We start from the raw sequence: 12,417 nt of genomic DNA on the forward strand, positions 1-12,417 counted from the left end.
TAGTAATGATAGTTATCGTTTGTTGAGCATCTACTATGTGCACGCATATTCTGCGGGATCTTTATAATTTTCAGGAAAACCTACGAGCTATGTATTCGTATGCCTATTTTCAAGATGAGGAAACAAGCTCAGGGACGTTGGGGGAACTGCTGAAAATCACACAGCTTGGAAGCCAGGATCTGAAACACACAGCTGTATGAAAGATGGTCTATTAGTGTATAAACAAACGTGTGTGTAGACACATGCAGTCAGCTTCGGATTGGGTGAGGGTGGAGACTGTCTTCCACTCCAGGACCCTTCTCACGGCCAGCCTAGCTACCAGCCTGCCCACTAGCCTTGGAAAGTCAACCTGAACTGGTCGGCATTCATGTGAGCTCTAAAAGTAACTTACTAGAGTGAGTAGTGGAAGGCACCAAAACCTCAAGGTCAAATACTCTCTGTTCAAAACAGATACTGTTTTCTACTTTCTGTTCTCCTGCGGTGCTGGGGAGGCAGGATGCTGCAGGGGAATGACCTAACTCTGCCGCTTTCTAGCTGGGTGGCCTTGAGCAAGTCTCTTCACCTCTCTGAACCTCCTCTACAAAAGGAGGCTGCTAACAGTAACGCTCGCTAGCACTTATCAAATACTCCCCTGGACCGAGCACTATTTTAAGTGTATTCCAGGTAGTCAGTCCTCCCACCACCCTAGGTGGGTGCTATGGTCATCACTGCTTCCCAGGTGAAGAACCCAAGGCACGGAGAGAACTCCTCTAACGGGTCACAGCTGACCCACATACAATGTGGCAGGACATACAGTGTCCAAAGAATGATATATTTCTGTCAAAGTTAAGTTCCTACTCGTAGATACTAAGTCTATTTCCCGAAACGGATACAAGCCCAACTGAGTGCCGGGGTCTATCTCAACTGTTAATCAGTGAAGCGGATGTTTTGGCACCAGCGTTGGTACAAACATGGCCAGGTGGTATGGTCCCTGATTAACTGGGCAGGATTTTATAGTTGAATGCCACAGGATCAAAACAAGGCCATAAAAGTTGGACTCTGCCTGGGGCTCAAAGGGACCCTGGTGCTTTCCACATGGGGACTCACAAGTCCTTAAGTCACAAAGCAGCAGCAAAACGAAAGCCCCCACCCCCGGCTGTCTGGGCAGTTCACCCCAGGCTGCCCCCCCACCCCCGCAAGCAGCAAAGCCCACCAAATGGGCGCTGGGAAGTGCACTAAACATGGTCCTTGAATGACAGAAGCCTTATCTTTGGTAACCAGGGCAGGGAGGACACCAGCTCCCAGCCGTGCACACTGTGAATGTCCCCGGATAGCGCCGACCTCACCGTGCTCTGGGGGACCACATCAGTCTGCTCAGGTGACTACGAGAGAATACGACTGTTGGCTTACAACCCCCCTGGTGAGCTTCCTGGGTGTAAACTGGAACTGGCCCCCATGCACAGAAGGCAGGGCGAGACTGGAGAGAGGCAGGCCACCCCAGACAGGCAGGAGGCAGGGGTAATAAGCAAGGAAACTTAACTTACAAGGCTTGTCTTGGGCAGCTGCAAGATGAGGAGGTCTCCACACCCACCTGCCAGAATCTTAAGAGTTTATATGAAGGCCTTCACTGGGTTCAGGAGTGTCCACTGTGCAGATGGTCTCAACACCAACACATCACCATGTCAACGAGGTGTCCTTGGGCAGCTTCCGGAAACAGAGAAGTCAGGCGGAACCTGCATTCCAGGGACAGGGCAGGGGGTGAGGAGCCTCCGATTGCCCGGGGCCAGTCTGAGGGTCAACTGGCAGTCGCGCCCTCTTGATGACCTCCCCAACGACCATACACTGGACGGCTTAAACGGTAAACATGTATTTCTCACAGTTCTGGAAGCTGGAAGTCCATGGTCAGGTTCTTGGTCAGGACCTCTTCCTCCGATGTCCTCACATGGCCTTCCTGGGGTCATACAGAAAGCCTCTTTATTTGTAAGGGCCCGAATCCCATCATGGGGACCCTAATCACCTCCCAAAGGCCCCACCTCCAAACACCATTACACTGGGGGTTATGGCTTCAGCATCTGAATTTTGCGGGGGGTATACACCTTCAGTCCATAGCAAGTACCGTATGGAAACGGACATGGTATAGACCACCCCACTACCTGCAGCTAAATCATACCCAGCCCAGGGCACGGAGGCGCCCAGAGTCCAGACAGGTCTCAGCAGACAGCCAGGAAAACCACTCTAGGAGGGACAAACATGACCATGTCACCAACGATCTCCACGACTGAATGTTTCCCAATGTCAGCTCAGGTTCCAAGTCCAGAATGGGAATTCATGGTGGAGAAACTTCTCTTCACCTAGAAAGCTGACTTGAAAGAGACCTTGTTTTTCACAGCATTTTTCTTCATTTGTTAAGATAGACAACATACTCTATCGTGAAAACTTAAATACAGTATTGGGTTATAAAGTTCAATGTGCACATCTTCCCTCCATCCTGTCCACCCCCTACCACCCCCAACCGTAACCACTGTGAACAAATTAGAATCTACGTGGTTTGTACAAACATAGAAATAAGACCACATGAAACTATATTGTTCTGTGACTTGCTTTTTCTTCCACTTACCATTACCCTATGGTTACCTTTCCACATCAGCAGATATAATTCAACCTCATTCTTTTCTTTTTAAGATGTATTTATTTATTGGGGCGCCTGGGTGGCTCAGTCTGCCTTCGGCTCAGGTCATGATCCCAGGGTCCTGGGATCGAGCCCCGCATCGGGCTCCCTGCTCAGCGGGAGGCCTGCTTCTCCCTCTCCCACTCCCCCTGCTTGTGTTCCCTCTCTTGCTGTGTCTCTCTCTGTCAAATAAATAAATAAAATCTTAAAAAAAAAAAGATGTATTTATTTATTTTAAAGAGAGAGCCTATGAATGGTGGGGAGGGGCAGAGGGAGAGAGAAACTCAAATAGATTCCTCGCTGAGCACGGAGTCCAACACGGGGCTCAATCCCATGACCTGAGCCGAAACCAACAGTCGGATGCTCAACTGACTGAGCCACCCAGGCGCCCCTCAACATCATTCTTTGTAAGGGCCATGTAAGACTCCATTGTATGGCTATGCCAACATTTATTCACCCACGTGACCTACTCACAAACTGTTAACTTCCAGTTTTGTCACTGCTGTTCATTCGTTTAGCTATTAGAAACATTCGGTGAACATCCTCGTAAGTCGGCTTGGGTATTTCTATTAGATTATTATTTTGGCATTGTCGTCAAAGTGGGGGAATCGCCGATATATCCACTGCCTGAATCTGAAGGCCACTTGCATCTCCTGAGAAACTGCTTTATCATCTGCATGGCTTCCAGGCAGGGTAAATCCCAGTGATTCTCAAAAGCCCGGGTGCCTCGGAATTACCTGGGAAGCATAAAAATGCAGATACCCCAGCACCTACCAGAATCCACAGGGGTTGAGCACAGGTGAGCTTGGACAGATCCCAGGTACTGCCCCCCTGGCGTGCTGCAGGAGCCCTCGGGGGTCAAGTGAAGATCTGTGGTTCTGGCCCAGGGAATAAGGGGAGGGAACAACACATTTGTTCTGTGTGCCCTCTGCTGGTGGTGGGAACAGACAGCACATCGAAATGGTGGCTCTTTCCTGCCACTGGTGAGAATGGGGCTCTCACCTCCAGTGTGGGGATGCTTCAGGGCAGCAATCATCAACCCAGGCTACACGTGAGAATCACCTGGGGGACCCGGACAATAGCAATGCCTGGTCACGGGCCTGGGCAATGACATTTCCTTTTTTAAGATTTTATTTATTTGACAGAGGGAGAGCAAGCGAGCATAAGCAGGGGGAGCAGCAGGGGGAGCAGCAGAGGGAGAGGGAGAAGCAGACTTCCCACTGAGCAGGGAGCCGGTAGTGGGGCTCAATCCCAGGACCCTGAGATCATGACCTGAACAGAAGGCAGACGCTTAACTGACTGAGCCACCCAGGCGCCCCGGACAACGGTATTTTTTAAAAAGCGCTCCAGGTGATTCTGCACATGGAGCCAGAGCTGAGAACCTATTCTTTAGGCAAAAAAATTTGCCCCGGGAACACGAAGTCCAGAGGCACAAGTTACTGTGGTGTTTTCTCTCCTGATAGTCGACATCTGAAATTTCCAGCCTGCCTGCATTTCAGAATCGGCTTCAAGCTTGTCAAAAAGATTCTGGGAACCCATCCCACAACATAACCAGAATCTCCAGGAGTGAGGTTCACTCAAGTAATAGCTTACAACTAGACCAACACCAGGGGTTATTTGAGTTAATTCTTGTCTTTAATGAGGTCAAAGTCAAATCATTAATACCTCTTAAGACATTTTATAGGGGTGCCTGGGTGGCTCAGTCAGTTAAGCGTCTACCTTTGGCTCAGGTCGTGATCTCAGGGTCCTGGGATCGAGCCCCGCGTCGGGCTCCCTGCTCAGCAGGGAGTCTGCTTCTCCCTCTGCCTGCCACTCCCCCTGGCTTGTGCTCTCTCAAATGAATAAATAAAAAATCTTTAAAAATAAAAATAAAAAATGATAAAAATAAAGGATCACTTTGGTGATCCCAGGATCCTGAGATGAAGCCCTGCATCGGGGCACCATGCTCAGTGGGGAGTCTGCTTGAGGATCCTCTCTCCCTCTCCCACTGCCCCTCCCACTCATGCTCTAGCTCTAAATAAATAAATCTTAAAAAAACAAAAAGCAAAAAGCAAAAACAAAGGATCACTTTGGCTGCTGTGAGAACAGACTCTAGAAGAGGAAGGATCATGGAAGCAGCAGGTTGCCACAACCCAGAGGAGATATGAGGGCGGCATGGATCCGAATGGCAGGGGTGCACAGGGGGAGAAATGGTCAGCTTCTGGTCGGATTTTTGAGAGTCGGCCTAAAACAAGAACAACATGCCATTTCCCCTGAACAAAGAACTGGTGCTTCTGAATGGGTTGGTGGCTCCCCGGGACGCCCAGGCTCTGAGTCAGGGCTCGGGGAGAGTGTTCTCCTGCATGCAGAGCCCTTGTGTCTGGGAAAACCCCAGCTATGCCCAAACGGTGGGTGCCCAGCGTCCCCAAACGCCTGAGAGACATAACCACACACTCCCCCAGACTAGGGTCTCCAACCACAGGAATCAAATCCACAAACCTACAACCTTACATGTGCATCTCTAACTACAACTGAATACAAATTACAAAGTGTGGTTTCTTCTTGTTTCTAAAAGATCCCACACTTTGGGGCACCTGAGTTGCTCAGTCAGTCAAGCGTCTGCTTTCAGCTCAGGTCATGACCTCGGGGTCCTGGTATCGAGCCCCTGTCAAGCTCCTTGCTCAGCGGGGAGCCTGCTTCTCCCTCTCCCTCTGCTCCTCCCCTCAGCTTGTGCCCTCTCTCTCAAATAAATAAAACCTTTAAAAATGTATAAAAATAAAAGCTCCCGCACTTCCTTCCACCGTTCTCGCCTTTCGCTGACCCTCCAGGCTTTCCCTAGCGCTTAGGATCAAACCAGGGTCGGCCCCAGCACATGCATCCCGCTCTTGCTCTTGTTCCTGCCTCCTCCTCACGGCTACCCACTCCCGCCTCACTGCTCCCAGTCACCTAAGTACGCATGTGCACTGGTTCACCGGCCGTCCTGCCTCCCCCAGAGGGACCCAAATCAGCCTCTTTGTGGCCAGTGCTGAGCAGGGCCTGGCACAGGAGATTTGGGCAGAATGAAGGGCTGATCTGGAAGCTTGCGGGAATAGTCTTGTGTTACAGGCTTTACTTGCGCCTGTGAAATGAAAGAAATTAACTAAGAAAACCAAACTTCTTTTGTGTTAGTGACAGAGCGGAGGAGGGAGGGAGAGAGAGAGAGAGAGAGAGAGAGAGAGGATATCAGGCAGGCTCCACGCCCCGTGCAGAGCCTGAAGCGGGGCTCGATCTCACGACCCTGAGACTCTGACCTGAGCCGAAATCAAGTCGGGTGCTTAACCTCTTGAGCCACCCATACGCCCCATGATATACCACATTCCTTTGTTAACAACAGGGAAAATGGAAATGACTTAAGTAGAAAGGTTTAAGGACCAGCTACATCCACTCAGTGGAGTATTTTGCAATTTCTGAATTTGTTTTTACACAGAGTATTTAAATGAAAAAATCAAATTATCTGCACCTTTTGTTTCAGGAAAGGTGTGCTGCCTGTTGTTTTCCCCAACTTTACTGAGCTATAACTGACCTATAATGCTGTACCAACTTAAAAGTGTACAACGTAATGATTTATCTATGTATATATATTGCAAAACGATTACTACAACATGGTTAGTTAACGTCAGACATCTCAAATCGTTACAAGGTTTTTATTTTCTTGTGATAGAATATTTTTAATGGTTTACAACTAAAATAGTCTTGTACTACAGGAAGCAAAAAACCCAAACACTTCCAGGTACAGGATAACATCTATGTTTTTAGAAAAGCCTGGAAGCACAGTGAGACACCACTTCACACCCATTAGGATGGTGATTATCCAAAAGATGGACACGGAGAAACTGGAACCCTCGGGCAGTGCTGAATATAAAATCGCGCAGCCACTGTGGGAAAGCCTGGCGGCTCCTCACAAAGTTAAACGTGGAGTTACCCTATGATCCGGTAATTCCACTTCTCAGCACACATCCAAAAGGACCGAAAGCAGGACCTCAGATTTCTGTAGACCCATGTTGACAGCAGCATTATTCACAAGAGCCAAACGCTGGAAACAATCCAAATGTCCATCAACAGATGGATAAACAACATATGGTCTACACATATATTATTCAACCATAAAAAGGAATGAAGCTCATACACGCTATAGGCCGGATGCACCTTGAAAACAGGATGGCAAGTGAGAGAAGCCAGACATCAGAGACCATGGGATGTCTGATTCCATCTATACAAAATGTCCAGAATAAGCCAATCCACAAAGACAGAAAGCAGATGAGTGGTCACAACGGCCAGGGGAAGTGGGGAGTGATGTTTAACGGGGACAGTTTCTCCTTGGGATGACGAAAAAGTTCTGGAAATGGACCCAGGTGATGGTTGCACAACGCTGTAGATGTACTTAATACCACTGAATTGTACACTGGAAAATGGTAAAAGGATAAATTTACATTCTGTATATTATACCGCAATAAAAGAAGACTGGAAGTCCACACAACAAAACATGTAGTTATTGACTTTTGAGTGGCAAAATTACAAAGATCATGTCTCCCTTCCTCTTTACTCTGTTACAGATTGCATAACAAACATGTATTACTAATTGAGAGGAAGGGCAGTGCATATAATTAGCTTTAGTTTATAAAATAATGCACCAGAATACAGTTCATATCACTTTAGCACACTGCAGAGCCTTCCGACAGGAGGGCCCCCAACGTCTGGGTGTTGAACACAATCTTGGCAGGGGCCGGGCCGACACCTGTCCCAGTCACTGTGCGGTCACCATCCCGGCGGGGTCAAATGACCCACCTCTATCTAGGCTTCTTCCTGGTCCTTTCTGGGGCTGAGTCCCTGAGGAGGGCCGGCACAGGGCTTGGGAAATCTCTCCTGACTGCTTGGAAGCCTTGCACCACACCATCACCTCTGCACTGACCTTGACATTTACTGTTTATTTTCACACCCATCCCATGAGACAGGCAGGATTTTCCCTTTCATGGATGTGACAACCAAGATTCAGCGAGACTCGATAACCTGCCCCAGGACCAGGAGTTGAGGACTGAGGTTGCTATTATTGCCAGAGACACAGGGAAGAATGTTTTAAGCTCATGTGAGCTTCACAGAAGTGCCCAAGCGTTCTCACTTGGAATCCTGTGCTCCCCCTGCCACACCTCCCTGCCTTCTGATTTCTCAGCACAGCACAGCTTGAGTGAACCCAACATAGCTTCCTCCAAGAACTGGCAGTTAACAGAAACTTCTGGCCATTATCTGGCTGAATGTCACACACAAATGCAGTAAGAATTTGTACGAAGGACCGCTCTCCTAAACCCAATTAGTAGCTCCTGCCTCATGAATTTCCTCATCCCAAAAGACAAGGGCCTAGAGGCCCTGGCAAAGTCTCCGGCTGCCTGATCCCCTTCTTTGGCCTCACCCATGCCCTCGGTCTTCCTGCTGTAGATGCAGGCAGCCCAGGGCCACCTGGAGGCCCAGTTCCCAGCTCACTTGAGGGTGTCCAGCATCCCAAACACCTGCGTGAAACGCTCTCTGTCCAGGACGCGTCCATAGCGCAGCGTGAGGTAGAAGCTCTGCTTCCCACTGTACTGCTGGAGGCGCACGAACAGCTCCTGGGGCCGGTCCGCGCTCTCCGTCATGGGCATCACATCTGCCACGGGCCAGTCCGTGTCCTGCCGCCGGCCCCAGAAGGTCAGGTGGGCTACCCGCAGCACGGTGCCTGCCTCATTCACATACAGGATACCCACCAGCCTCCGGAAGAAGTGGCTCATCCAGCAGAGCATGGCCAGGGCGAAGCCAGCTATCCCGCCCGCAAAGCACAAGGAGCCGAGAGTCACGAGGCCGTGCGAGTACCAGTAGAAGCCAGGGGGCAGGGCCAGCAGCGTCAGGGCCGTCTGCGCCACCTTCAGCTGGGACAAGTACCCGAAGGCTCGGATTGCATCGAACCGGTAGACCATCTGGAATTTCTCTGTCTCCGTGCCTGCAGGCTTCTCCTTCAGGGTGGGGGCCCTGCTCCCCACCCGCCTCCCAGGATCTTGCCCGGGGCGGCACCACAGCCCGCAGACAGGCCTTCTCCATGCAGCTGGGCCTGCCAACCGTAGCGTGGCTCGGAGGAGGGCGGCCTGGAAGGTAGACAGGACACCGTTGCTCTCGAGAGCTCAACCACGCGAATCACAAAATAAACACCTGCGGAGCATCTTACCTGGAGGCCCCTGCCGATCCTGTGAGGTTGCTGTTATTACCAGAGACACAGGGAAGGATGTTTTAAGCTCATGTGAGCTTGACACAAGCGGTGCAAGAGGGGTGCCATTACAGTTGACCCTTGAACAACGCAGGGGTTCGGAACAACAACCCTCCAGCAGTCAAAACTCCACATACAACTTCTGACTCCTCGAAAACTCAACTACCAATAGCACAGTGTTGGCCAGAAGCCTTACCAATAAATCCATTAACACGTATTTGTTGTTACATGTATTATATACGGCATTTTTACAATAAACTCAGCTAGAGAAAAGAATGTGATTAAGAAAACCATAAGAGAAAATACATTTACGGTACTGTATTAGCGATACCATTAAGTTTATCTTGTTTCCAAGATGAATTGTCAGTACCCACATCAACACTGTCTTGTAAGACACAAAACACTATAGATAGTACAAATATTACTGACACTAGACACAAAAAGGAAGGATAATAAGAAAGGGAGATTCGTTGTTGATTTATAAGGACAATGATTCATGGATTGGTAACAAAGCAGCAGTAATAGGGTTGCTTTATGGCAGCCTAGTGTAATCGATACTGTTTCCCAGGAGCCTGGTCTATATGCGAATGAATGAATCCTTATAAACTTCTGATGGCATACAGTATATTACAGTCAGGTTCAGAATACAGTATCGGAAACAGTTACTTTTTTAAAAAAAAACCACTTAGCCATGATGATAGGCTAATAGGCATTTTCTCCAATTACGGGGGGCGGGGGGAAGGGATGGAGGGAGGGGGAGGTAAGGGACACCCTGCAGGGTAATTAAATCTTTGAAAACAAAAAGCAAAGTTACAAAACAGTAAGAAGACACATTGTTAATTTTATATTAAACATCACTCACCTTACAGCCTCTAAGGATAGGCTACCCACTTCCAAAGGAGGCTTTCCAAAGGAGATTTTCACATGAAGACACTCACATGCGCAACAGGGAAGTTTAAGTGGACGGCATAATGACTATTCACTATTTATTACACGGAAGCGGATCAGCGGGTAGGTCTTCTTCCTTGTTGTCTTCCTGCTGAGTAGGCTCAGGGTGAAGAGGCAGAGGGGTTGGTCTTGCGGTCTCAGCGGTGGCAGAGGTGGGACAGGTGGAGGGGGCGGGAGGGCAGGCAGGAGAGGCAGGTACACTCGGCGTAACTTTATGGAAATACATAGTAACTTCTGTCTGACTTCTTTGCTTTTTCATTTCTCTAAAGATGTTTCTGTACGGTACCAATCCCTCTTCCACCACCTGCTTTAGTCTCAGTGCCCGGATTACAGAAGGGTCCATGTTGTAAAAGAAGTCAAACGCCGTCTTGAATAATCGAAACCCTTCTGCCAGGTTGTCTAATGTCAACTTGTTTTCTGGCCCTGCTGCTTCTACATCTTCCTCATCTGGCACTGGTCCGGAAGCTCTCATCTCCACCGAGGTGCCTTCGGTTAACTCCTCTGGTGTGGGGTGTATGAGCTCTTGATGTGGGAACTCATCGGCGGCCTCTTGGTTGGCAGAAGCTGCTTCTCCTGCTATCTTAACATTTCTTAAGCCAAACCTCTTCCTAAAATTATCAAACCATCCTTTGCTGGCATTAAATTCTCCAGCTTTAGTTCCTTCGCCTTCCTTTTGCTTCAAGTTATCGTACAACGACTTTGCTTTTTTTCGAATCATACTAGAGTCTATAGGGATGCCTTTCTTGTAGCAATCCTGCACCCACATAAAAGCTGCATTTTCAATACGAGATAAAAAAGTATCTCGCAAAAAGTGCAAGGTCTTCGCGCCTGCTGGTGTAGCTGCCACAACGGCTTCGCGGATTTCCTTTTCTTTTTTTACAATGGTCCTCACGCTGGACTCATTTATCTTGAAATGGCGGGCAACCGCAGCTGCAGACTTCAATCTACAGTACATATCGAGCAATTCAACTTTTTCTTGTAACGTCATCACTTTTCTCTGCTTCTTGGGAGCACTTCCAGAATCACTAGTGGCATTTCGTATGGGTCCCATGCTGTTATTCAAGGTTTACGATATTGCACTAAACACGATGAAAAATACGCGAGAACCACGGGATCACTTTTTACTGCCATTTGCAATTTACCAGCGATGAAGTGCTCACGCGGAGATGATTAGCAACACACACCGTGTTAAGCACATACAACACTTGAGCTCACCACAATAGTAACAGGGGGTGGCTATGGAATTATTACAGTAGTACAATATGTATTGTAGTTAATTTTATGCAGTTAGGATTTAATACTGCATCTTCATGTTTGTTTGTTTCTCTCGACTATGAATGATGCCGTGTAGAGTCTGTAAGTCTCTGTGTGCATTTTGATAAACTTTTTATAACTTGTGTATACTTTATGGTAGTAAATAAAATAAACTAGTATCTACCTGTATTTTAGGCATTCATGACATACCTTTTTATTTTTTCAGTAATTCTAGGCTACGCAGTTCGTCTGCCAGGTTTTTCAAATTGTTGCAAATCTCTGAAAAATCTTCCAATGTATTTATTTTCAACAATCTGCATAGAAGTGGACCCACACAGTTCAAACCCAAATTGTTCAAGGGTCAACTGTATTCCCACTTTACCACTGAGGAAACTAAACACAGAGAAGGTCAGAAATTTGTCCAAAGACACACAGCCAGTGAGTGGGGCAGAGTCTGACTCTCAAACTGGTCCTCTTTCCTTCAGGCAGTTCAAAGAGGTACAAGAAAGGTGGCAGAGCTTTCATCCATTCAAAAAATATCTAGGGACGGCCAACTCTGGGCTGGGCACTGAATGCATTAGGCTGTGGGAACATTTTCCCCAGCAGGAACCAACGTCCTAAAGGGTAACAAATCCCTGCGATACTTAAAATAACCTCCCTATTTTCTGTCAGGTTAAAGCATCATCTTCCGTGCTGAAGGGGAAGCGCTGTTTTCTGAGCCCAGTTGCGGGGCTGGGGGGGGGGGAGGCGCCAACCCGCAGCACAAGGGTTTTATCAGGTGCACGGTTGTGCAGTGAAAGATGCTCCGGGCTTGGGGGCCTGATCTGGGTTCCGATCCTGGCTCCTACAGTCACTAGCTGTGGCTCCTTGGGCAAGTTCCTCCACTTCTCTGGGCCTCGGTTTCTTCGCCTTTCACAATGGGGATTCACAACATACCAAATGAGACGGTGGTTTCAAAGCCCTCAATTGCACTTGGTGGACCCGAGGATCTGATGCGCCGGGACGGCGCTCAGTGAATTTCAGTGCGCGCTACTGTCGGCCCACGTGACCCAAGCGCAGGAAGGCGCAGCACAGAAAGCCTTAACCTACGCCGGAGGTCCCCCACCCCCCGCGGATTCTCCGAATCAGAACCCAAGGAATCCGCCTGCCTGCCCAACCTGGACCACGACCCCCAAAGCGCACGACTTCCCGCAGTTCCCGCCAACCGCCTTCTTACCATGGCCCAGCTGCCTGTCGCCGGAAGTGAATCCCCTCTGTCCCCGGAATCTCTAACGGCGCCTGCTCGGCAGTAAGAGGACGCCGTGTTGGCGCATTGCATCCTGGG

General features: G+C 48.9%; 1 protein-coding gene across 3 annotated transcripts; it reads right to left on the bottom strand.

The window, feature by feature from the left end:
- Nucleotides 1-1,208: 1,208 nt before the first annotated feature.
- TMEM186 (transmembrane protein 186) lies at nt 1,209-12,380 on the bottom strand. Of its 3 annotated transcripts, none has more exons than XR_004297878.1 (3): nt 12,310-12,346; nt 2,150-2,214; nt 1,209-1,930 (listed from the first exon to the last, which is right to left on the bottom strand). XR_004297878.1 is itself a non-coding variant. In XM_032392150.1 (2 exons), exons 1-2 carry the CDS (start codon nt 12,310-12,312, stop codon nt 8,137-8,139), a joined length of 639 nt encoding a protein of 212 aa, XP_032248041.1. In that variant the 5' UTR covers nt 12,313-12,380; the 3' UTR covers nt 5,874-8,136. The 3 variants fall into 3 exon arrangements, 1 of the variants encoding a protein (XP_032248041.1); XR_004297877.1 differs by lacking the exons at nt 1,209-1,930; nt 2,150-2,214 and adding exons at nt 8,687-8,772; nt 9,754-10,918; XM_032392150.1 differs by lacking the exons at nt 1,209-1,930; nt 2,150-2,214 and adding an exon at nt 5,874-8,772 and having other exon boundaries at nt 12,310-12,380.
- Nucleotides 12,381-12,417: the final 37 nt, after the last annotated feature.

Source organism: Phoca vitulina, unplaced genomic scaffold (genome assembly GCF_004348235.1).
Source record: "Phoca vitulina isolate PV1807 unplaced genomic scaffold, GSC_HSeal_1.0 scaffold66, whole genome shotgun sequence".
Lineage (NCBI taxonomy): Eukaryota > Metazoa > Chordata > Mammalia > Carnivora > Phocidae > Phoca > Phoca vitulina.